Source organism: Mustela nivalis (assembly GCF_964662115.1).
Source record: "Mustela nivalis genome assembly, chromosome: X".
Classification (NCBI taxonomy): domain Eukaryota; kingdom Metazoa; phylum Chordata; class Mammalia; order Carnivora; family Mustelidae; genus Mustela; species Mustela nivalis.
In genome coordinates, this window is record NC_139040.1 from 86,746,442 (window position 1) to 86,773,242 (window position 26,801).

The 26,801-nt window shown below is 42.4% G+C and overlaps 2 protein-coding genes and 1 pseudogene across 5 annotated transcripts in view; 2 read left to right on the forward strand and 1 right to left on the reverse strand.

Annotated features, from left to right (window-relative positions):
- Nucleotides 1–32: 32 nt before the first annotated feature.
- Nucleotides 33–10,058, reverse strand: APEX2 (apurinic/apyrimidinic endodeoxyribonuclease 2). Its single transcript, XM_082717770.1, has 6 exons — nucleotides 9,817–10,058; nucleotides 8,715–8,798; nucleotides 6,613–6,793; nucleotides 5,928–6,074; nucleotides 5,126–5,195; nucleotides 33–1,915 (listed from the first exon to the last, which is right to left on the reverse strand). Exons 1-6 carry the CDS (start codon nucleotides 9,971–9,973, stop codon nucleotides 1,007–1,009), a joined length of 1,548 nt encoding a protein of 515 aa, XP_082573896.1. The 5' UTR covers nucleotides 9,974–10,058; the 3' UTR covers nucleotides 33–1,006.
- On the forward strand, nucleotides 8,148–8,579 carry LOC309856609 (annotated as a pseudogene). The gene has a single exon. The product of its transcript is annotated as an uncharacterized misc_RNA (transcript).
- Nucleotides 10,059–17,380: 7,322 nt separating the features above from the next.
- Nucleotides 17,381–26,801, forward strand: part of PFKFB1 (6-phosphofructo-2-kinase/fructose-2,6-biphosphatase 1) — a 91,630-nt gene continuing 82,209 nt past the window's right edge. For 2 of the 3 annotated variants that reach the window (XM_082717450.1, XM_082717452.1), the window contains exon 1: nucleotides 17,382–17,740. In XM_082717450.1, coding sequence (XP_082573576.1) covers nucleotides 17,644–17,740 — 97 coding nt within the window. In that variant the 5' untranslated portion in view covers nucleotides 17,382–17,643. Of the gene's footprint in view, nucleotides 17,741–26,801 lie in introns of all 3 variants that reach the window. The other variant, XM_082717451.1, reaches the window with a different exon arrangement.

A 26,801-nucleotide genomic window follows, 5' to 3' on the forward strand; every position in this document is an offset into this window, starting at 1 on the left:
AGGAAGATGGCAGACAAAAACTACACAGTGAATTGCATACGAAGAGCTGAGACACTTAGCAGGTTTATTTGAAATGGCTCCTTCCCAATAGTTTCAACAAAAATCGAGGGATTGACTTTTCACTGGTAAACCTGGAAACCCTATAGAAAGGACCTACCAGCTCTATTTTCCAAGGTAGGAAAAATACTTGGCTATAACGAACTCTTTCAAGGAAATGCTCCCAATCTTTACAGGTCATAGTGCACAGAAAACATTTGCATGGCGCACCTGGGTGAACGAATGATACTACCTCCTTAGAAGGTACTCTCTGCTGACATTTGTGTTCTACCTGTCAACTCCAGGGCCATTTCTTCCCACTATAACCCATTTTGTAGCAGCTGTGGGACACAGCAGTTGGGAAGAGCTGGTTTAAGGATATGCAACCCACCTGAGCTTTCTAACACACCAGAGCCACCTCTTTTGCTGATCTAACCTCAGCAGTGTAGGGAATCTTTACAACTCTACAGAGCACGTTTATGGTAGTACCACTCCTCCTTCTTCCCCCCTTCCTAGAAGTTGTATTATCAGGCTACAGGCAGCTGTTAAACCTAGTGTTGAGGTAATGTCTGACTCAACTTCATGAAGCACATCCAAAATGTCTACATGACATTATGTACTAAAACAAAAATACAGACTTTATTCAGGCACAGATATATTTCTCAGCAAGAAAGAGAAGGGTTTAAAACCAACTTCCTGGGGTAACTTGTTCCTGTGCACTTCTGACAGGAAGGTAGGAAGTGGAGTGGGGAACTGGGTCACAGCATTAAGGAATAAGAAGCTCACCAATGAGGAGGAGCCAGGCAGGAAAAAGAATCAGAGAGGGCTTGAAGAGGAAGAGGAAAAAGGTTCGTCAGGAAAGTGGAAGAGGAGGAGACGTCCTTGGGGAAGAAAGAGGCAGCTTAGAAGGGAGCTAGCTTCAGATTATGTACAGGGTTGACCATGCCAGACATCTGTACTTTGCGTTGGTTCAGCTGGGCCTGCTCCAGAGGAAGAAGTTGCAGCGGGAGGAAGGGTCAGTGGGAGGACCCTGGGGCCTGGCACACATATAGAAGTGGCGGCCCAGATTGGGTCCTGGCTTCTTCACGGTTCGCATCACACATGGCTCCCTGTGACCCCCACAAAGGGGCATGGGCAAGGGCCCCCCCAGCACAGACTTCCAAAAAGAAGTCCGTACCTCCTTTTCATCCTTGGCCTTTGAAGTACTGGCTGGCCCCTCCACCACTTTTGTCATCACCTCCTCTTCTGGAGTCTTTGGGGTCATGAGGGCAACCACACTATGCAGCTCCGAGATAGGAGAAGCTTGGGGACAATTAGAAGATGGCTGGAAGTAGCTTGTCAGGTTTTTCTGGCCTCTGCTGGGGCCAGCCTTACTTGGCCGAGGCCTGGTTGAACGCACACAAGCTTTGTTTTGGTGCATCTGTATCCGGGTTTGTTTGCTGAGTCGCAGTGTTGATTGCTTGAACACAGGATCTTGTTTGAGATGAACTAGGAAGCGAAGAATCTTGAGCTGGGTACCTGCAAACTCGGGGAGGAAGCGGGTGCATAGAGGTGGGCACTGTTTTGCTGGCACAGAGGACACACTCAAGACTGCACCCACGGGACAATGATCAGAGCCCATCACCTCAGGCAGCCGGAAGGAGTCCTGGAAGGTGTCTATTACCAGGGTCCGGTCCCCCAGCACATAGTCAAGCCGGGAGCCATAATTCAGGCGGCGGGCCCCACTGACTGCTGACCAGCAGGTGAATGCACCCTCCTGCTTTGGCTGGAAGCAGCGGTAGCTGTCAATGAAGGGCCGTATAGGGGACCCAGCCTGGCATCCTAGGTTACTGAGCAAGCCATCCATCCACTTGCGCCCTGGGTCCTCTTCAAAGCATTCCTGGGGAAGAAGGAGAGGGATGAGACAGAGGCAAAACTAGATGCCTAAAACTGGAAGAGACTTAGACTAACTGCTTCATTTTTAAGATAAGAAAATGTGAGTGTCCCAAAAAAGATTATTACTCAGGGTCACATGGCCCACAACTGGCAGAGCTGGGATTAAATGTTAAATCTGAAAGCTTGTTGTTTGCTTAATCAAATCAATTCTCAGAACTGCTCACCAAAAGGATGGAAAGCAGGAAGTTAAAGGTGGTTATCTCTAGGAAGTAGGACTGGGATTAGGAGGTAAGAAAACTGCTACCTTTTCATTTAAACCCTCTAGAACTATCTGGCTTATTTTGTGGGTGTCAAAGGCCTCACAGACCATCTCCTCTCTCCCCCACAAACTCCTTAGCTGAGGAGTTCCAGAAATCCATACCTAATTACTTCCTTTGGCTTCTCCATCCATCCTATCCATCTGGCCCACCCACTCACTCAATGAAAAAAATGTTTAAACAACACTGATTATGTGCCAGGCATGGTACTAGAGACAAAGTGGGAACCTGAGCTCGTCCAAGGGATCAATGAGGCTTCCTTTCAGAAAGTGATCTGGAGCTGGAAAGTTAAGGCTGAGCAGGAGCAACCCAGGCAGAGGGTGTTATAAATTGTGATCGCAACCTCTGTAATGGGCCTGTGGAGAGAGGAAGCATGAACTCAAAAGACAAAGGGAGACCAGACTGGGGACCAGCAGACCAGCAGGAGATAACTATCATAGTCTCTATAAGCAAGAGATGATAATCACTTAGACTAGGGTAGAGCCAGAGGAGACAAATAAAAACAAAATTAAGAGATGATTTTGAACTAAAATCAACAGTACCCATTGATTGTGGGTACTGTAGAGAAGAAAGACAATATTAACACAATTCCCAGGCTTCTGGATGGAGTAGCCAAGGAGATGATAGTGTTATTTAGGGAGATGAAGACTAGAAAAGCCAGGCTTTTGGGAAGTGGACATATTCTGCTATTTTGGAAAGACTGTGTTTGTCATGTGATCTGATACTATTAGTCTTTTCCTGGCAGGAAGAACGTAAGAGGTGCACTTGAGAGATCTATGATAGTTCTGAATGAGGAAGAAAAGGCATAAAGTTATATGACACTATTGCAGGAAGGAGAAAGAACAGACTGAGTTAATGCCCAATAAGAAATAAGGTAGGCAGGGACTGAAGGCTTGTACTTTGTAATGTACACTCTCTTCCCTGTCACACTACCACCACCATTCTTTCATTATCTCATTTCTGTTCACTCTCCCTACTTGGAGCCACATCTGTTTATGTAGCTCTTCTCTAAGTTAATCAAAAGACTCTTCCTACAGCCCCTTCTCTGAGCTAAGCCCAATGCTGAGTTAGACTATACCAGCCTAAGTTACTGATCGCTCCCCTCGTGAACAAGCTGAGAACTGGTTTGTAGATTCTAGGGCACTAGTTCTGAAGCCTGACTGTACAAGAAAATCAATCTGGAACCTTGTAAAACATACTGCTACCCTGGCCCCACAACCAACAGATTCTAATTTAATTGGTCTAGGGTGGCACCAAGGTATTTTTGAAAAATATTTTATTTATTTATTTGACACGGGGGGTGGAGAGAGAGCGCGTGCACATGAACGGGTCAGAGGGAGAGGGATAAGTAGGCTCTCCAGTGCAAGGAGCCCAATGTGGGACTTGATCCCAGGACCTTGGAATCATGACCCAAGCTGAAGGCAGCCGCTTAACCAACTGAGCCACCCAGGCATCCCTAGGGTGGCACCAAGGTATTAACATTCTTATAAAAGCTCCTTGCTCTAATGTGCTGTCAGGGAATGAGAACCACTGGCCAGGAGGGACTCAAAAATGAAAGGTTCATACAACAGCAACAACAACAAAAGAGAGGGTACAGTGAGAAAAATAAAAATGAAAATAACTTTTTCAATGGGCTGAGAGGAGATAACCTAGCTGGGGTGGACAAAGTATGTAGGGGTACTGAAGATGGAAATGGAGATTAAAAAGCCTTCGATGCCAGGCCTAGATGTTTTCTCTGTATTGCAGAGGTAACAGGGAAGTATTTAAAGTTCACAGGCAGGGGACGCCTGGGTGGCTCAGTTGGTTAAGCAGCTGCCTTCGGCTCAGGTCATGATCCCAGCGTCCTGGGATCGAGTCCCACATCGGGCTCCTTGCTCCGCAGGGAGCCTGCTTCTCCCTCTGCCTCTGCCTTCCACTCTGTCTGCCTGTGCTCGCTCTCGCTCACTCTCTCTCTCTCTGACAAATAAATAAATAAAATCTTTAAAAAAAAAATAAATAAAGTTCACGAGCAGGAAACAGTGTATTAGGGAAATGATCAAGGCAATGTGGAATTCAAGGACCTCAAAATCTGGCCCCCAAAGGACTTTCCTACCCCATCTCCTGCCACTCACTTCCCTTCTCCTGTCAACCCCTAACAAGAATGGTACTTGCAGTTCACCATGCATACCAAGCAAATTCTCACCTTGCAGCCTTTGCTTAAGCTAGAATGCTTTGCTTCCCCCACCCCAAAGCTCTGTTTTACTCATCTTTTAAAATTCAACCATTTTCATAAACAAGATGAAACCAGAGAGGGAGACAAACCATAAGAGACTCTTAATCTCAGGAAACAAACTAAGTGTTGCTGGAGGGGAGGGGGTTGCGTAGGATGGGGTGGCTGGGTGATGGACATTGGGGAGGGTATGTGCTATGGTGAGTGCTGTGAATTGTGTAAGACTGATGAATCACAGACCTGTATCCCTGAGAAAAATAATACATTATATGTTAATTTAAAAAATTCAACTACTTTCAGATGCCTCCCTAATGTCTAGACTGGCCCAGGAATCCCATTTCTCCAGGCTCCCCTAGACTGCCATCTCTGCTTCAGCTCTGAAGAGATCTTTCTATAATTGGCTGGTTGTAAGTCTACCGCCCCCCCACCATGCTGAAACCTCTGAGGGGACAAGAGCCAGAACTGACTGGTAACTGAGTCCTCAGCACATGGCTCATAACCAAGTCAAGGGCAAGACAGTAATGTTTCCTGTGTGAATGAACAATCTTCAGTGCTTTGAGAAGTTATTTCGAACTAAGCTCTGCTTTTCCACGAAGGAAGCTACCCTTGGACCCAAAATCTAGCATTGGTTGGCTGGCTAAACAGAACTACAGTCGGAAGTGAGGAAAGGGGCCTAGAAGAGCCTTACCACGTTGACTGCATCCCAGTGGTCAATGGGGCGGTGGGCTGTATTCAGGTCACCCAGAATGATCACATGGCTAAAAAACATGACATGGGATTATCAACTAGACACTCAAGCAAGGGAAGCATTAGTCCTGGCCCATCTACTGTCCTCTAGGCCCAAGAACTCAGATCAACCCCTCCTCACATTTTAAGGCCAAAGTGGGAGCCCATAGCAATGCACAGCTCCAATCTTACCATAATATTGCTAAGTTTTATACCTGACCAATCCAATCCTGATCTCCAAAGATGACATCATTCCCTATATGACATGACCATCTCACTTATCTCTACCTAATGGTATCTTTCTAGTCCTGCAAAGTTGAGGCCAGGTACTTCTCTTAGGAAGTATCCCTTGATTACTCTACCCCACCCTCACTTTCCTGTCCTTTCCTCAGACAAGACTTTTCATTTGCTCCTGGGCACTTTAGCTTCTTCATCTCATTTCATCCTTAAAACTACTCTGTAGTAGGGATTCATACGCTCACTTAACAAAAGAAAATAAAGCAGAACTAACCTCGGGACTCATCGTGAGTAAAAGGAGCCAGGAAAGGTGTTTAGAGGTATCTAAGTACAAAACCCATATCTGTATCACTTTACCTGTCCTCACAGCTCATACAGTGCAGAGCCCATTCAGGTAGGCACGCTGATATCTCCAACAAGGCTATAAAGGAACTCAAAAGACAAAGATCCCATATCCTTCCAATAGAGCTTGACACCTAAATGGGTTGGGCACCTAGAACAAGCTAAAGTACTCAGGCTTACAATACCTGCCAGCTGCCAGGAGGGCTTCAGCTCTGATCTGCAGCAAGCGATAAAAGCGCATTTTAAAGGACAGCCGCTCAGGTTTCCCAGCATCCGCATGGGGACAGTACACGTTGATTAGGGTCAAGGTCTTCTCTTTCCCTTCCCATGTGCTGAGAAGAGACCACCCCCCAAAACACAAGAAAAAGTCATTTCCAAGCCTCCTTTCCCCCCACACCACGTGGCTTCCACTTAATGTTTGCCTGTAGGATGGATGTGAAGGGGACAGAAAGACATGAATGTACTGGCATGCACAGGACTTGGGGACTGACTACAGGTAAGGCAGGGAGGGGGCACTAGGATAACATCCAGGTAAACCAGGTGATGGTGCTTCCATTCACAACAGGACATCCAGAAAGACAGCAACTTGGGGCAATGAGCTGCTAAGTTGCATTTGATGTGCCTGTGGTAATAAGAGAGCTGAACCTCCCAGCCAGTTCCCCTTTGTAGAGATGGGGAACTCAAACCTCACAGGGGAACATGATTTGCCCAAAGTCACACAGTGAGTAACCCAGCCAGAACTAGAGTCCAAGAAAGGCAAATGTGGGACATTTTCCATGATGAATATATGTTTGTTAAGGTGAGCTTCAGAATCACCATACTAACAGTAGAAGCAACAGTGCTCAGTGACAGGGGGATGTGGGCTCTTACCGGATCTTGTGTTGTGTGAGGAGGGCCCGGCCCTCACTATCCAGAGCCCGAAGCTCCTCTTGGGTGAATTCATCCATGTTTCCATAGCAACCCACGTCCCCATCATGAGTGGCAAGTAGGCCACTCAGGCCTTCTTCAGCAGCCATGGGGGTAGCGCTGTCCTTACAGAATGTGGCTACACCTGGAGGTAGATAGGATACTCTGAATGTGCCTAGAAGCCAATAATAGCCTATTACATAGCTTATTGCCCCCACATAGGTCCCCCAAATCATCTTCATCTAGTGTGGCTAGTACAGCAACTCTCTCAACTCCAGGGCCATGGATGGCTCCCGATAGACTGAGGCAATTCTACTCAAATCCTGGAATGTCAGTTCCTTCATCTAAAAAAGCCACAGGGGGGCACGTGGATGGTTCAATCAGTTAAGCATCTGCCTTCCGCTCAGGTCATGATCCCAGGGTTCTGGGATGGAGCCCCGAATCGGGCTCCCTGCTCCTGCTGCTGCTCCCCCTGCTTGTGTTCCCTCTCTCTGTCAAATAAATAAAGTCTTAAAAAATTAAAAAGCCACAGAACAATAATAGCTACTAGTCTAAGTGTCTTACATGAACACGTGGTAAGTGCTCAAAAAGTGTTAGCTATTATTATCATCACATGGACTAATCTGTTTAATCCTTATACAGACATACCTCAGTATATTGCGAGTTCAGTTCCAGAACACCAAAAAAACAAATATTGTAATAAAGCAAGTCAAATGAATATTTTGGTTTCCCAGGGAAAATAGAAGTTATGTTGTTACTGCACTGTAGTCTATTAAATGTGCAATAACATTATGTCTAAAAAATGTGTATGCCTTAATTAAAAAACATTTTATTGCTAAAAAATGCTGTCATCTGAGCTTTCAGGAAGTTGCAAGCACTGATCACAGATCACCATAACAAATATGATAAAAAAAAGTTTAAAATATTCTAAGAATTACCAAAAAGTGACAAAGAAACATGAAGTAAGCAAATGTTGCAGGAAAAATGGTGTCAAGACATCTGCAATACAGGGTTGCCATAAAACCCTTCAATTTATAAAATATGCAATATCTGTAAAACATAATAAAGTGCTTAACACATATATAAATTCATATATTTGTTACATACTTATTTACATTTAAGTTTATACGTATATCTATATATAAACATACACATAATTACAAAACAAGGTATGCCCGTACTAGCTGTAGGAGGTAAGCATTATCTCCATTTCTCAGCTGAGAAACTTGATGCATAAAAATGCTGATTAACTTGCCAGAGGGTACACAGCAAGGAAGTGAGGTAGGATTCAAACCCTGGCAGTCTGGCTCCAGAGCTCATACAATTAACTACCACATGACTGTGCTTCCCAAGTCAAATAGGATAATTTTACACATAAAAACTATCCTTCACATAGCTTTATGTGACTTTTAGTTCTGTGGACTAAAAGCCTGGGGGCCTGCAACATCAGACAGAGTGAGGGGATGCAACAGAGGTAGGCCAGAGCTCCTGCGGTCGCCATGACCCATGGTAACCAGTGTTAGCTCAACCGCCAGAAGAATATGAAAAAGCAGAGCTACTAGTTTAAGGGGAAGTACCACGGTGACAGGCTTTCTGCTGATATGTGCAAGCAGAGGGAATAAGAGATCGTTCAGCAGAAGCAGAAAAAGGCAAACAAGAAGGAGGAACCCAAGTAGCTTTGAGGCCTCATGTCTAAGCCTCTAGGCCTCCCCTGTGTATCTGGAGCCAGGCCCACCATGCTCATGTTTTCTCCTGTAGTGCTCACAGGTCCCAGCACCAATGGCATTCCTTTTGCCCTAAGTCTGCAGTGGATCCCTTTTGTGCTTCCTTCCCCTCAGGTAGCCTCTCTACCCCTGGGCCATCCTGGGAGCCATGGGGGTACCCTTTCCCAGTGTTTGTTTATTCCTGTGGGACTCACCCCAAAGTATTAAAAGCAGCTTTGTAACTTCAAAAGAAATTTAAAAGTAAAAACCTGAGTTTCTTATTACCTTATTCAATACTAGAAACCCTTTCACCCCCAACCTGCCGCCATCACTAATTTACAGTTCCCAGAAAGCCCCATTTACCAGAATAGCCACTGCGGTTGCGGCTGAAGCTGAAATAGGAGTTATAGCCCTCAATGATAGCCAGAGGCTCTCTCAGCACATCCCCTACAAAAAAAATGTAAGATTGTGTCAAAGATAAAGGTAGGGCCCCAGACACAAAGGTCTGGAATCGAAGTCGTAGACTAATTCCTTGCACACATCAGAGCCAGAATTGGGAGGGAAAGGAAGTATCGGTGATTAGAGGAGGAACTAGAAAGGTGGGGACTAGAGAGGGAATTGATATAAGAATAAGAAGGAGGAAGGCTATGGAATGGGAGGAGGGAAATTAGGAGGGAGGAAGCTAGTGATTAGGTGAAAGGACGGAGCTGGAGGTGGGAAATGGAATATGGGAGAGAAAACTGGGAATCCGAGCTGGGGATATGAGGTAGGAGAGGGAGGTAATTAGAGGATCTAAACTGGGGATGGAGAAAAAGTTGTTAGAGGGTCTTAGAGGGGGGTGTAAGAGAGAGGAAAGGAATGGGGGTTGTTGAGCTAGGGTGGGAGAGAGAGACAATCAGGGGATCTAATCTCTGCGTGGGACATGAGATAGAAATAATAAGAGGTTCTGAGGCTGGGAAGGAGAAATGGTGGTAGAGCTCTAGGGGATCTGAGGGGAGACCTGAGGATCTGAGATGGTGAAGTAAAAAGGAAGAAATCAGAGAGTCTGAGCTGGGGTCAAAGATGGGGTGGGAATTAAAGGATCTGAGCTCGAGGCAGCGAAAGAGAATTGGGGAATCTAATTTGGGAGTTGAAGCTGGACAGTGTGTGACGAGGAGGAAATCCGGGGTACTGAGCAGGGGCAGGAGAATGAGTAGGAATTAAGGGATCTGTGCCAGGATGAAGGTTGCACGGGTTAGGGAATTAAAGCTCTGCTGACGACAGGAGATGAAGCAGGAATTAAGACATCAAGCTGTAGTGAGAAATAGGGGTTTAGGGGGAGGAGATCAGGATTCTGAACTGGGACTAAGAGGAGGAGGGGACTCTACGGATAGAGAAATGGTGAAGTAAAATGAGATTAAGTAGGGGACAAAAGTTAGTGTAAAAGATAAAGTATGATAGGGATCCTGGATTTTTGAGCGCTCACTGGTCACTTTGGTCTCCTGAAGGCAGACGATGTCGGCATCCAGCTTGTCCAAAATGCGCCCCACGGCCATGGCGGCACAGTTGCTGGGCTCCTCGTATACCATCCCTTGCAGGGGGCTCCGGATCCCATTGATGTTCCAGCTCACCACCCTCAACATCTCAACAGCGAACTACAACACCTCACAGTCAGCGCCCAACCCAGGGGACAAATCCCGCCTTCCGCATGCATTAGCGCATGCGTTCTCCTGCGCGCCACAAAGCTCTTGGCGCAAGTGGGGCGGGGCTTCGATCCCCCCAGTTCTCATTGGCGGGAGGAGCGGAACTTGATGGGGTGGTGCAGACGCCTAGGAGGAACGAATGCAAGAGAAAGTCCTTCACCTAGGCCCCTCCTCCTCCCGCTCAAAGTGGCCCAAGCGTCAGAGTCTGTCTGCCTTTACGTGCGGCTCACGGGAGCCCGTTCTGCTTCCAATTACTTCCAGATAGGGCTTCGCCACTTTTTAAGCCGCGGAACCTTATACGAAACCGCGCGGCAACCGAAGCCCCGCCCCCAGTGCAACTGACCTTACCTCCAAGTGCGCCTCTGGCATCCTGGGAGTAATCGCTGTAACAGTGCTTGTGTGGGAGAGGGGAAGCTCGAAGGGAACTGTGCAGCTAGAGGGAGCAGTAAGAAGTGCTCCAGTGGAATTACATTGCTCAGATGAGTAAAAGCGAGGCCCAGGGTATTTAAGTGGGCTACCCAAGCTCCAGAGCAGCACTGTCTCCCAATGTACCCCATGGCTTTTCCATATGCATTATGTGTTTCATTCTCTGGACAACCCTGTAAGGGGTATTAAAGCTAAATATGACAAAATGAGTGAATTCACCCCAGTCGCACAGAAGTGGTAGAGCCAGAATTCAAAGCCTATCTTAATCAGCCCAAGGAATACTTTCCTGAATAAGTTTTTCCTAACACCCACACACCTCCCCAGTTAGATTTTTTCCTCTGGGTCCCCACAGCACCCTCTGGTCCATTCTGCCACAGCACTTATCTGAATGCACAGCTACCATTGATTTCTGTTTTTGTCACACAACTGCCAGCAACTTGAGAGCAATTACCATGTCTTTTAAAAAAAATTATGAGGGAGAGAGAGTGCACACAAGCAGGGGAGCAGCAGAGGGCGCTGCAGAGGGAGAGGGAGAAGTGGACTCCCAGCTGGGCAGGAAGCCCAGTGTGGGACTTGATCATAACCTTAGGGAAGGCAGACACTTACCGGACTGAGCCACCCAGGTGCTCCATAGAGCAATGACCATACCTGATTTTATCTTTTAGCCCCATCCTCTAATCTAGGGCACAACATATATTAGGAGTCGATAACTATTTTCTAAGGGAATAAGTAAACACAGGGCAAATGCAAAAGCAACAGATTAGTGACTTGTTTTTGACAACACAAAAATGGGAATAATAGACATGCCTAATGTCCAAGGAAAAGCATGGCTTTGCATTCTTAGGTTTCTCACTCCAAACTGCAAGCATAATTTTTTCCCCAGAATTCCATAGCCTTAGAGCCATCATCCTCAATGTCTGCATAAAAGGTGCAAAGAGCTGCTTTTCCTCCAAGAAGACTTAAGGTTACCTTCCAGTTGTTGCCATCAAGCTAAATAGCTCTACAATCAAAGTAAAAATTTTGGTTTTTCATGCTTTGGTGGTTATTGGCTCAGGATTGAGTCCCAGGAGTGGGATAACTAGGACAAAGGAAATTAACATTTTTATTGCTCTTGCTTCATATTGCCAAATCACTGTCTAGTAAGAGAGCGTGCCCGTTTACACTGAAGACCAACCTGCAGCTCAGCCCCGAGGAAATCCAGATCTTGCCTGTCTACATTGCTGGTTTTAATTTCCTCATTCTGCAGTTGCTTGTTAATATTAGTTCTGACCTTTGGGGCAAGGTGAACACATGGTTGGCCTGATGAAAAAAGGCTCTGGATGGCTCAGGAACTTCCTTGACAACTAACACAGCTGGTATTTCAACAGAGTGCGCGCATACCCCTCTTATCAAGGGTACTTCCACAGCCTTTTCAAGGAACCAACCAACGCCTCCAGACTCCCTCTTTGATGCCATCTCTGTACCTGCTTTGAAGGTCTAAATGCAAGAAAGCTGTGTGTTGGATAATTAGTGATGGAAGAAAAAACCTCTAGGAGAACAGGTATGTGAGACAGAAGGGGAAATAGATAGAGGTACACAAATCCAAATCCATTCTTTAGGCTCTCTGGTAATTTTTCTTTATATAGGGTTACTTGAAGTGTGCCTTAAAGGGTATGGGAGAATTGGGGGAAAGACAATATCTATATCTAATTATCTATCTATCTATCTATCTATCATCTATCTATCTCTCATCCATCCCAACCTGTCTTTGTGGGACACTGACCCAAAGGGAATTTCCTTAGCACCTTAGAAGTCTCTCTATTTCGATCTATTCCAGTTTTGAGTGATCTGGATGGTAGGAATTATATCTCGCCATGGTGTATAAAGTAGGTCTGGTTTGCTGTGGCACTTTGAACAAGGCGTTCATCTTCTCTGGGCTTCAATAACCTCCTTACTGAAATGGAAATTGAAGTCCCTGGCCTACCTCCTTCAGAGTGTTGTCTCCTGTAGGAGAACAGGAACCAAATTTCTGGAGATGTTTCAGGTTTTCCATGCTCTGTCTGAGATTTGTGGTCCTGGTATTTTTCTATCGCCTCCATGGGTAATACCACCCACAGGCCTCCAGCTCTTCTCCCAGAGTGACTATGGTCTGTAGAGAGCCACTCTTAGGACTAGGATGTAGTGAGCCTTGGGCTCCAGGCATGGGGTTGAATATAGTGGGGGAATAGTGAACCAGGGCAATGGCTGCAAAGGAAGTGGTACCTAAGCTGCTGCCACAAAAGGCCTAATACTCACGTATCAGCTCATAAACTATAAGCATGTGGCCAATCTCCCCTGTATACTCTTACCCCTCACAAATGCATTTATACCCACACACTCCCAAGAATTACTAATAGAGATACCCCATTTGTGATTTTGTAACCCATGGGTATGGTCTTAATAATGTGTTTAATAGGATTCTCCTACATACCCCCTGACTTTGGAGGATGGTTAGGATCTATGGGCCTCAGGAAGTCACACTGTGTGCTTTTTCTTCCTATAATTAACCCCATTTTAGAATTCGTGGTTCAGATCTTGGTCTTGAGTGAGTCTCTGATACTGAGTGAAAGTGAACTCTTTTTCTGCTACCAGTTAATTGGGCTTTTTCAGGGTAGGGGACTTCGTATTTTGTTTATTCTATTCTACCACATTCAGGGTTGAGAAACTTTCTAGATACCTCCTACTTTCAGATCTAGTTAGTTTGCCCACCCCATTCCCTGCATAGATCTCAGTTATAATGTTTACCTTCCTGAACGGGGATTCTTTGTGTATATGTTCATCTCATCAAGGAAAGAGAGATACAGATTGTACAACTACTCATTAAGCAAGTGTCTCCTCTTTGCTAGGACTTGAGCTGGACACCGGAAACACTGATCACAGATCATCGAGGTCTAGTCCCCATCCTCAAGGAACTCACAGTCCAGTAAGGAAGCATACCAGTAAAAACTGGTGGATACGTGCTCGGATAAATAGAAGCATATAGACAATATGAGAACCAAAGATAATGCCTGTCCCAGGTTACAGGGAAAAGTCCCCAGAAGAGGCAACATTCAACCAGTTCTTGAGGAGTGAGTCAGATTTTATTGAGAATGGAAGGAAAGAGAAGGCATTTCAGGTGGAGCAAAGGCTCAGAGGTAAAAAGTACATGTCATGTTATGTTTGGGAACTCACGGAGTCAGCCAGTACAGTTTAAGCATGGGGGTCTAAAAAGAAACATGGCTAGAGGGGCGCCTGGGTGGCTCAGTGGATTAAGCCGCTGCCTTCGGCTCAGGTCATGATCTCAGAGTCCTGGGATTGAGTCCCGCATCGGGCTCTCTGCTCAGCAGAGAGCCTGCTTTCTTCTCTCTCTCTGCCTGCCTCTCCATCTACTTGTGATTTCTCTCTGTCAAATAAAGAAATAAAATCTTTAAAAAAAAAAAAAAAGAAAAGAAAAAAAAAGAAACATGGCTAGAGAATTAGGTTGGAGCTTGATTTAGAACAGCCATCCTGAGAACTTTCCACAAAGCTTGTTTAGTTTTCCTGGTTCTAGGATCAAAGTTGATAACAGAGTAAACAAACAAACAAACAAAAACCAGACAGCCCACGTACCACAAAAGCAAAGTAAAACAAAACAACACATCAACGATAAACAACCAGCTAGCTAGTTCCAGTTCTAGGCAACTTTAACTTGAATTTTCAAGCCTGGACCCCAGGCTTACCCTTTCAGACCTTGCCAATAGCCTGCTAGCCTCCTATCTCAGATTTCCTGCTGCTAAAATTACATTTCTGCCTCTTGTCAGGGTCATGAGGACAAAACTGTAAACAGAGATGGAGGTTCATATGACTGGTTCAGTTACCTTGGACAAGCTACTTCCCCTGCCTAGACCTTGGTTTCCCTATGAGACTAGTGAGAATGTTTGTAAGGAGCAACTAGGATATGGAATATGTTGTTACTCTGTGGGCAATGGAAACTTTACATGTAAGATTATTCGCATTGAAAATCAAAATGAGGGGCGCCTGGGTGGCTCAGTGGGTTAAAGCCTCTGCCTTTCGCTCAAGTCATGATCCCAGGGTCCTGGGATGGAGCCCCACATCAGGCTCTCTGTTCCATGGGGAGCCTGCTTCCCTCTCTCTCTCTGCCTGCCTCTCTGCCTACTTGTGATCTCTGTCTGTCAAATAAATAAAGAAATCTTTTTAAAAAATCAAAATGAGATATTACCTTATATCTATCAGAATGGCTAAAATAAAAAACACAAATAAAAAGTGTTGGCAAGGACGTGGGGAAAAAGGGAACCATCTTACACTGTTAGTGGGAATGCAAATTGATGGAACCTCTGTGGAAAATAGTATGGAGTTTTCTCAAAAAATTAAAAATAGAAATACCATATTATCCAGCAATTTCACTACTAGATATTTACCCAAAGAAAATGAAAACACTAACTAAAAAAGATATATACACCCCTATATTTATTGCAGCCTTATTTACAAAGCTAAGATATGAAAGCAGCCCAGGTATCCGTCAATAGATGAATGGATCTGAGTATAATCTCTACACATACACATACATACTTATACACACACAATGGAATACTACTCAGATGTAAAAAGCATAAAAAGAATGAGATCTTACTATTTACAATGACATGGATGGAGCTTGAGAGTATTATGATAAGTAAATCAGTCAGAGAAAAACAAATATATGATTTCACTCATTTGTGGAATTTAAGAAGCAAACAAAGAAAAAAAGACAAAAAACAGTCTTAAATACAGAAAATAAATTGGTAGTTGCCAGAGGTGAGGTAGATGAGGGGAGGTGTAGAATAGGTAGAGGGGATTAAGTGTACACTTACCTAGATGAGTACTGAGAAATGCATGGACTTACTAAATTATTATACTGTACACCTGAAACTACTATAACACTGCATCTTAATTATACTTCAGTTAAAGACGTAACAAAAGACGTAATACTGCAATGTCAGAAATAGAAAAAAAAAAACAACTCAATAGCTAGCAAAGCCAATGCTGAGGAAAAAAAAAATAGCATTTGCAGAGTAATACTTATTAGGAGACTCATTAAAATTAAGAGCTGTATCTCTTCCAAGGTCTAGTTCTCAGACTATGAAGGTTCTGAGATCATTTGGAACACCACATTCTTTAGTCAAGTTAAATTGATCAATTAACAACAACAACAACAAAGCCTTTGACTGGGAAAATGAGGTCCCCCGTGTTCTACTCCTGACTTGGGAACTTGTTTGGGGACAGGACCTTAGGAAATATTTCCCCGCTCTAGGCCCCACTTTCTTAACAGAAAAGGTTGGATGAAATGGTTTCTAGGGCCTTCTGTATCACAAAACCAAAAAAGTAAAAATAAATTTATCTTTCTTATTGATTGGCAGGAGTCTTGATTATAAATGTTAACCCATTATTATATGTTATAAATTCCCCTTACTGTTTCTTGTATACCCAGAATTACATTAGAAGTTTCAGGGAATAGGTGTTGACTAATGTATTTTGAATATTTCCCAGGTTGCTTTATATGTGTTAACATGTTGAGTTTTCAACAATCTTAAAAAGTAGGTAGAAACTCTAATCAGATGAAAAAACTGGGGCACTGTAAAATTAAGTTTTCTGCCCAGGATCTCATAATGGGGCAAGAGGTGGGACTCCACTCAGGTAGTATGGTTCCACATCCCATTGCTGTTAACCACCACGATTCACGCTGTCTCAGTAGATTAATTTAGATGGGCAGGCTCCCAAATGTACTGAAGATTTGGAATGATTTGTACACAACTGGAATCTAACCTTTGTATAGACTAGGATACTAAGAATAAACTTTTAAGGAGCTTCTTAAAAGGCAAAGTGTAGCCAGGAGCATTGGAGGAAAGGGATTAGGGATTTCTATACCCAAGAGCTTGTTCCTGTGTAGCCCAGCTCAATGGAAGAAAGTTGAGATTCCTTGTAGCCAATCATTGGAGATTCATCAGGGGGTGGGAAGGTTGCAAAAGAATGAAGTAAAAGTACACTTGGACATATTCCAGGTAAACTGTGTCATTACATGTGCTCTTCCCCCCAGGGGAATGGGGGAAGGTAAAGTAGACTCATCTGGGTGGGATGAATCTGGCCTATGGACTTGTCCTACTTTGAGGTCATTGCTCCCTGCTCCTCACACTCAGCCTGTTGCAGCCTTCACCCTAAACCTCCATCTCCACAGCTTGGCCTGAAGAACTGTAGTCAGATTCTGGATCAGATCATGATGCCTTTCTCCCTAGGGCATGTAATGGCAGCTAACAGCCATGTGTCCAGTGCTTACTATGTCTCCTCACAGAAATGGCTGCATTCACTTTTCTTCCCAAGGTGTCAGGTTTACTCTAATTTACTTAGCCATGGCTGGAGAGAACATAAAGATGATCATATGGTGCTCCTCTCTCTCAAGAGAGCCCCCAAGCAGCACATTTTAGGAGGGAGAGGCCCTGTGGTAGGAAGGGCAGCAGAATTCACAGAAAGACAAGAGTTGCAATAATATTTTGGGTAGGGGGAAGCAGTGAGATAATGAGCCTTCCACTTCCAGTTCTGGTTTTTGATTGCTAGCTCAAAACATTGCATTTTTAGGGATTTTGTTTGTACTCAAGAACCTTGAATTTCTGATGTGGATCTCTGTTTCTGGGTTAGAACCTGACATTCTAGTTGGGCCCATTTTTTTTTTTATTTCAAAACTGTGGAAGTGGCTGAGACCTGACTTCATCACCTTTACCTTTTCCACCCCACACAGGATATAAGCACATGATCTTTGGTCTTTTATTTGCATGTTCTACTAGTCCTGTCTTCATTGGAGGAAAATATCTGGCCAGTCTTGCTGGCTGCCTTCCCTGCTGGGCTCCAACTTATCGGCTATGTACACAGCCCTTGAAGTTCAGAAGCCTCTGCTGACCTCTGCCAAACCTCTCTCTCTGCACCCAAGCCCCCACTGTTACATACAGGCACAGAGGCAGGCAAGTCAAGCAAGGACTTGGAAAGAGGAGAGGGGGCTGGAGACAGGCTGCCAGAGGGCTCATAAGTCCAGTGCACCTCCCTGTCCCAACTTTGTCCACCTGCTGCTTTGGCCACATTAACAGAAGAAACAGCTAGTAAGACAGGAAGTGAGACCTAGTACTTTGTGGACAGTGGTGTCATTAGCTGTGACACCTAAGATGTCTCAAGAGATGGGAGAGCTCACCCAAACCAGGTTGCAGAAGATCTGGATTCCACACAGCAGTGGCAACAACAGGCTACAGCGGAGGAGGGGCTGTAAGTGTGGTTTGCTTTCATGGGCTTCAAGGTGGTGGTAAAGTGGGTGTAGAAGAACCGGAAAGACATGCTCTCCCAACATCTACCCCAAGCCCAACCTGAGAGTTGGACTAGATAAGCAGTTGAATATAACAGCTGTAGAACAACAAAAGGATAATGTCAGAAAAGATAAAGAATAAGAGAAAGAAAGAGAGAGATGAAGGAAGGAGAAAGAATGAGGATTAGGTGAAGACAATCTTAATCCATGGGATTTTTGACTAGGCACTTTTTTTCCTTTCTTATCCAGAGCTTTTTTGAAATTCTTCTTGCTTGAAATTTGACATTGCTAGATTGGAACTGCTCATTGCTAACCTAGAATGTTTCATTTTGGTGACCTCAGTGAAGTGTCTGTAAATTAGTCCTGTCTAATAGTGCTTGGCTAAAATAAGGTAGTGGTTGCTGGCAAAATTTCTCAGGGAACAGGTGCTGGATACACAACAGTCCCATGCCATTGGTCAGTTTTGCTCCTCCTTTTTCTCAAGCCTCTTCTAATAAATCTATACTTGTCTGAGTTGGGAAGGTCTGGGTATCCTGCCTCCTGCATTGCCTTCTTGGCACACATGGACACTTTCGCTGCTCTGGGAATTTGAGAGAGAAAACACTCAGTCTCTCAGGAACAGCCTGCTGTGTAGGGTTCACTTTGACAATTTTAGAAATCAGAGACAAAGGAGAAGCAAACAAAAGTTGTAACATTTTTTTAAAAACACTGAAGTATACCATTTCCCATAGATAACAGGGGAGGGTTGTAGACCAAGGTGTTTCTAACCCAAGAATTATGCCCTGAGGAACTGTGAGGTGGGCAGACTTAAGTCAACTGTGGACTGTGGGACATAGACATTTTGAGGTCCAGCTGACCAAGGTTCCTCTATGCTAATGCTAGAGGGGGCCCAGGCTCAGTGCTAGTGGGAGAAGAGGTAGTTGCTTAGAAAATACTAAATAAATATTAAATATTTATTTACTAAATAAGGTGTGATATTAAATAAAGTGTGTAGTATGCAAGATGTAGATAAAGGAAGAAGAAGAAGAGGCAGAAAAAAAAACAGCCTCCTGTTCTCTTTGCTTCTCTCCACCAGCCGTTTCACTCATTCATCCAGAGATCTAGGAGCTTGAATGAGACAGAGAATTACATCCCACCCCCATACAGTCAACCACTTTAATTCTTTCTGAGGGGCTGTTGGGTTTAGTTGGCAAGCAGGCAAACCAGTCTCTGCATACCTGGGTCCTCCAGAATTAGGGCCTTTATATTCCCATGAACTCTATCTTTCAGGTTGTAGAAATAATATATATTAAACACCTAATATAGGGGCACCTGGGTGGCTCAGTGGGTTAAGCCGCTGCCTTCGGCTCAGATCATGATCTCAGGGTCCTGGGATCGAGTCCCACGTCGGGCTCTCTGCTCAGCAGGGAGCCTGCTTCCATTCCTCTCTCTCTCTCTCTCTGCCTGCCTTTCTGCCTACTTGTGATCTCTCTCTCTCTCTCTCTCTCTCTCTCTCTCTCATCAAATAAATAAATAAATAAATCTTTAAAAAAAAACCACCTAATATAGTCTCTGTCACATAGAGGGTGCAAAACATGTGCTTACATTAGTTCTGAGCCTCTCTTTCCTCAGATGCAAAACAGAACTAATAACTATTTCTCACACTGTGTTGTTGGGATGATTCAGTGATTTGGAGGTCTGGATCCAGACTGCCTAAGTTTGAATCTCGGCTCTCCCACCTCCGGCCTCTGTGACTTTGAGCAAGTCTCTTTACCTACCTGTGCTTCCATTTCCTCATCTGTAAAAGGAAGTGAATAATAGTGTTGTTGTGGAGATGAGAGAGTAAAATATATAAAATGCTTACAATGTCCAGCTTATAGTAAGTGCTCCATAAATATTAGTTATTATTTAAACAAGAAGGTGAGTGTGTGGTCTTTCTGCCCATTGTATCCTCAGCATCAAGCTCAGAACCTGGCACATAGCAGACGTTTAATGCTCTACTTCCACTCTACTACTCACCATAGGCAAGCCTTGGCTCTATGTGCACAAGACAGTTACTCATTAGTGATTGACTGAATTATGTCAGCCCGCAGACACAATAAACTTAGTGTTTGCCTCACCTCCCTTGCTGGGGAGTCTATTTACCACCAAAGGATCTAAATTATCTTTTGCTTGGAGCATCCTCTCTAGACCAACCTTGTTTCAAAGAGGGTGGTGGGTGAAGAGGTGAACACAATCAATGATGTGGTTCTGAGAATTAAATGCATTAACGTGTATAAAGTGCTTGAAAAGCTGTGTATGTCCATCCAGATTTGTTTTCTCAGTCAATGTTTTGTGTGCCATCTATATTATTTTTGCATATTGTTAAGTTGCATATTGTTAAGTTCTCTTTGCTGTGCAATACTACATTTTGTGAATACCTCATGGTTTGTTTATCCATCTGTTTTTCTTTTAAGGATTTTATTTATTTCTTTGAGAGAGAGCATGCGAATGCGTGAGAGAGGGAGAAATCATGAGTAGAGGGGGGGCAACGGAAGAAGCAGACTCCCCACTGAGCAGGGAGCATGATACAGGACTCTATCCCAGATCCCTGGGATCATGACCTGAGCCTAAGGCAGCTGCTTAACCCAGTGAGCCACCCAGGTTCCCCTATCCATCTAACTTTTGATGAACACTTAACGTAGTTTCTAGTTTTTGGTTATGAACAATACTGCAGTAAAATTTTTTGTCTGCATAAATTTTGGAATCAGCTTTTCAAGTTACACACACGTACACACACAGCATTTCGGGATTTTGATTGGAATTGCATTCACTCTGTAGATCAATTTAAGATCAAATTAAGATCAATCTCTGTGACATTGAGTCTTCTCTAAACACGCCATGTCTCTCCATCTATTTAAAGCCTTTTCATGTTATTCAAGTGAAGTTTTATAATTTGAAGGCACTTGAACATCATTATAAGAAATTCCTTTATTTCTTGTTGCTATTGTAAACTATGCCCATTTAGAAGATTACATTTTATAGCAGTTTATTGCTAATGTATACAAATATAATTGTAGTTTTTGTATATTGCATTTATAATTAGAAAATCTGATCAATTTGCTTATTAATTTTGATAATTTATATGTAAATGACAATTTTCTTTCTTTACCTCCCATCTTTATATTTTTATATCTTTTTCTCTTATATTACTGCACTCCTAGGACTTCTCATCTCCAGGACAAACACACCATTTTAAGTACAGTGATGAAAAAAAGTGTTAACAGTGTGCATTGTTATGTTGATACTAATTTTAAAGGGAATGTTTTTAAAGGTTCACCATTGAGTAAAATGCAGTAGTTTATTGTAGATTTCATTTAATAGGTTAAAAGAATCCTAGGCTTCTGGGTGGCTCATTTGGTTAGTGTCTGCCTTAGGTTTGGGTCATGATCTCAGGGTCCTGGGATCAAGCCCCACATCTTGCTTCCTGCTCAGTGGGTAGCCTGCTTTTCCATCTCCCTCTGCCTGCCCCTGCTCCTTCTTAATCTCTCTCTTTGTCAAATAAGTAAATAAAATCTAAAAAAATAAAGGAAGCTCCAGTTTATTCTTAGTTTACCAATAGAATTTTTTAAAATGAGTAGGTTCTGAATTTTATTAAATGTGTATTCTCTATTTCTTGAGATGACATGTTAATTTTCTATTTTAATTTACTAATGTGAATTACATTAGAGATTTTTATTGTGTTAAACTAATCTCACAGTCCTAGGATAAATAAAAACTGCTAGATTTAGTTCATTAATATTTTATTTAGGAATTTGATATTTTGTTCATGAGTGAGCTTGGTTTCCAATTATTCCATGGTTCTCATATATGTCTATTTGATTTTAGTGGCATAAAATCAAGTGGGAATGATTTCCTTTCATTCTGTTTTCTGACAGATTATCCAAGGAACTATGTGTTCTTCAAATATCTGGCTCAACTTTCAAGTATAAACATCTGAACCTATCTTCTTTATCAGAAAAATTTTAACTGATGCAATCTTTTAAATTGTTATAGAATCATTCTAGTCTGCTATTTCTTTTTTTTTTAATTTTTTTATTTTTTATAAACATATATTTTTATCCCCAGGGGTACAGGTCTGTGAATCACCAGGTTTACACACTTCACAGCACTCACCAAAGCACATACCCTCCCCAATGTCCATAATCCCACCCCCTTCTCCCAAACCCCCTCCCCCCAGCAACCCTCAGTTTGTTTTGTGAGATTAAGAGTCACTTATGGTTTGTCTCCCTCCCAATCCCATCTTGTTTCATTTATTCTTCTCCTACCCACTTAAGCCTCCATGTTGCATCACCACTTCCTCATATCAGGGAGATCATATGATAGTTGTCTTTCTCTGCTTGACTTATTTTGCTAAGCACGATACGCTCTAGTTCCATCCATGTTGTCGCAAATGGCAAGATTTCATTTCTTTTGATGGCTGCATAGTATTCCATTGTGTATATATACCACATCTTCTTGATCCATTCATCTGTGGATGGACATCTAGGTTCTTTCCATAGTTTGGCTATTGTGGACATTGCTGCTATAAACATTCGGGTGCACGTGCCCCTTTGGATCACTACATTTGTATCTTTAGGGTAAATACCCAATAGTGCAATTGCTGGGTCATAGGGCAGTTCTATTTTCAACATTCTGAGGAACCTCCATGCTGTTTTCCAGAGTGGCTGCACCAGCTTGCATTCCCACCAACAGTGTAGGAGGGTTCCCCTTTCTCCACATCCTCGCCAGCATCTGTCATTTCCTGACTTGTTGATTTTAGCCATTCTGACTGGTGTGAGGTGATATCTCATTGTGGTTTTGATTTGTATTTCCCTGATGCCGAGTGATATGGAGCACTTTTTCATGTGTCTGTTGGCCATCTGGATGTCTTCTTTGCAGAAATGTCTGTTCATGTCCTCTGCCCATTTCTTGATTGGATTATTTGTTCTTTGGGTGTTGAGTTTGCTAAGTTCTTTATAGATTCTGGACACTAGTCCTTTATCTGATATGTCGTTTGCAAATATCTTCTCCCATTCTGTCAGTTGTCTTTTGATTTTGTTAACTGTTTCCTTTGCTGTGCAAAAGCTTTTGATCTTGATGAAATCCCAATAGTTCATTTTTTCCCTTGCTATTTCTACTTGTTAAAATTAAATTATGGTTTTCCAGGAATTTTTCTGTCTCATATCACTTTCCAAATTTATTTGCTTGAAGTTCTTATATTCGGATTTTTAAATGTTGCACTTGCAGTTATATCCTCTCTTTTGTTCTAATATTGTTTATTGGTATCTTCTCGTTTTCCTCTTGATCAGTCTTGCCAGAAGTTTGTCACTCTTTAAAGTCTTTTAGACATAATCAACTTTTAGCTTTTACTTTTCTGTCTTTGTTTTCTCTTAAACTATTTTTTTTCTTATCATTATTCTATTTCTTTCACTTTCTTTTGATTTTTCTTTTTAACTTCTGGAGTTAGATAGTCTGCTCATTAATTTTCAGACTTTCTTGCTTTTGAGTATAAGCATTTGATGCTATCACTTACCTACTAAATAGAAGTGGTTAAAAAAATAGGACTGATAGTCCTCAGATGCATAATTGTATGGACATAAGAATTTTTAAAATATTTCCAGATTATTTCAAAAATAAACACTGTTCTGGCTTTCTTCATTTCCCCACCACTTACCCCATTGTCCTGGAAACCTCACCCCTTTACTCAGGACAGCTGGGACCTACTAATCACCATTTAACAACTAAAGGGTTAATGCCTGACATAGTAGGAGGGCTCCAGGAATTTGGTGCCATTTCTAGTTTGATTGCATTCTTGTCAGAGAACAAAGTTCTTGTGGTTTCAGTTCTTCAAAATCTATTTAGATATGCTTTATGGACAAACAAAGGGTCACTTTTAGTAAACATTCCATAAGCACTTGAAAAAATATACATTTTATAGTTGGGTTCAGTGTAGTATATAGTTGAATTAAGTTATGTTTCTTAATCTAGCTCAAATGGTCTACATTCTTCTGGGGTATTGTTTGCTTGTTGATATGAAAAATTTATTGTTGTCTTCTTATAACTATGTCAGTCTTGGTTTTATGATTAATTATAAAAATTTACAACTGCTATATCTTCCTGGTGAATTTAATATTTTATCAATGTGTAAGGAAATTATTTCTGATAATTTAATATCTTTGGCATTTTGCCCTAAAATGAAAAATTTTCCACATTGTTATTACATTATTTTCATTTAGCTTAATATTTGCTTTGTATAACTTTGCCTATGTTTTCTAAAAAAATTATTTTTGATAGAGATATAATTCACATACTGTGAAATAAACCATTTTTTGTTTTTTTTGTTTTTAAGATTTTATTTTAATTCCAGTTAGATAATATACAACATAATGCTAGTTGAAGATATATAATATGATGATTCAACACTTCCATACAACACCTTGTACTCATCACAAGTGTACTTGTTAATCCCTATCCCCTCTTTAATACCTTCCCACCACCCTCCCCTAGGTGATCATCTGCTCCTTCTTTAGAGTTATGGGTCTGTTTATTGGTTTGCCTCTCTCTCTTTTTTCCCCTTGCTCCTTTCTTTTTTTAAAATTTTTTATTTTTTCAGCATAAGAGTATTCATTATTTTTGCACCACACCCAGTGCTCCATGCAATCCATGCCCTCTCCAATACCCACCACCTGGTTCCCCCAACCTCCCACCCTCCCCACCCTTCAAAACCCTCAGATTATTTTTCAGAGTCCATAGTCTCTCATGGTTCACCTCCCCTTCCAATTTCCCTCAACTCCCTTCTCCTCTCCATCTCCCCTTGTCCTCCAGGCTATTTTTAAAAGATTTTATTTATTTATTTGACAGAGAGAGATCACAAGTAGGCAGAGAGGTGGGCGGGGGAGGGGGAAGCTGGCTCCCCACTGAGCAGAGAGCCTGTTGTGAGGCTTGATCCCAGGACCCTGAGATTATGACCTGAGCTGAAGGCAGAGGCTTACCCACTGAGTCATCCAGGTGCCCCCATTATACCCATCTTAAGTGAATATGAAATGATATCTCTCTCATGATGCTCATTTGAGTTTCAATAATGACTATGAGGTTAAGCATCATTTCATAAACTAATTGGCTATTTATATATCTTCTTTGGAGAACTGTCTATTCAAACGTTTTGCTTATTTTTAAATTAGATTATTTGGAGTTTTTAATTCTTTTTAAATTTAATTTAATTTTTTTCAGTGTTCCAAGATTCATTGTTTATCCACCATACCCAGTACTCAATAAAATACATGCTCTCCTTAATACACACCACCAGGCCCCCCCAATCCCCCACTCCACTCTCCTCCAAAATCCTCAGTTTGTTTCTCAGAGTCCACAGTCTCTCATGGTTTGTTTACCCCTCTGATCTCCCCCATCTCAATTCTCCTGTCCAACTCCCAATGTCCTCTCTGTTATTCTTTATGCTCCCCAAGTAAGTGAAACCATATGATAATTGATTCTATCTGCTTGACTTATTTCACTCAGCATAATCTCCTCTAGTCCTGTACATGTTGATACAAAATTTGGATATCCATGCTTTCTGATGGACGAGTAATACTCCATTGTATACATGGACCATATTTTCTTTATCCATTTGTCTGTTGAAGGGCATCTTGGCTCCTTCCAGTTTGGAAATGCTGCTATGAACATTGGGGTTCAGATGGCCCTTCTTTTTACTACGTCTGTATCTTTGGGGTAAATACCCAGTAGTGTAATTGCAGGGTTATAGGGGAGCTCTATTTTTAATTTCTTAAGGAATTTCCACACTGTTTTCCAAAGTGGCTGCACCAATTTGCATTCCCACCAACAGTTTAAGAAGGTTCCCCTTTTGGGTGCCTGGGTGGCTCAGTGGGTTAAGCTGCTGCCTTCGGCTCAGGTCATGATCTCAGGGTCCTGGGATCAAGTCCCACATAGGGCTTTCTGCTCAGCAGGGAGCTTGCTTCCCTTCCTCTCTCTCTGCCTGCCTCTCTGTCTACTTGTGATCTCTCTCTGTCAAATGAATAAATAAAATCTTAAAAAAAAAAAAAAGAAGGTTCCCCTTCCTCCACATCCTCTCCAACACTTGTTGTTTTCTATCTTTTTAATTTTGGCCATTCTAAATGGTGTATGGTGGTATCTCAATATGGTTTTGATTTGAATCTTCTTTATGGCTAAGGATGATGAACATTTTTTCATGTGTCTGATAGCCATTTGTATGTCTTCTTTGGAGGAGTGTCTGTTCATGTCTTCTGCCCATTTTTTGACGTGATTATCTGATTTTTGGGTGTTGAGTTTGAGAAGTTGTCAATAGATATTGGATACAGCTCTTTTTAGTGTCATTTGTGAACATCTCCTCCCATTCCATGGGTTGGCTCTTTGTTTTGTTGACTGTTTCCTTTGCGGTGCAGATTCGGATCTTGATGAAGTCCCAAAATTTCATTTTCACTTTTATTCCTTTGCCTTTCCTTTCCTTTCAAGAGGCAAGTCTTGAAAGAAATTGCTGTGGCTGATGTCAAAGAGGTTACTGCTTATGTACTCCTCTAGGATTTTGATAGATTTCTGCCTCACATTGAGATCTTTCATACATTTCGAGTTTATCTTTGTGTATGTTTTGAGAGAATGGTCAACTTTCATTCTTCTATACATAGCTGTCCAATTTTCCCAGCACCATTTATTGAAGACATTGTCTTTTTTCCACTAGATATTTTTTCCTGCTTTGTCAAAGATTATTTGACCATAGAGTTGCGGATCCATATCTGGGCTCTGGACTCTGTTTCACTGGTCTATGTGTCTGTGTTTGTGACAATACAATGCTGTTTTGATGATCACAGATTTATAGTAAAGCTTGAAATCAGGCAACGTGATGATGCCACTTTTGTTTTTCTTTTTCAACATTTCCTTAGCAATTTGGGGTCTCTTCTGGTTCCAATACAAATTTTAGGATTGTTTGTTCCAGCACTTTGAAAAATGCTGGTGGAATTTTGATCGGAATGGCATTGAAAGTATAGATTGCTC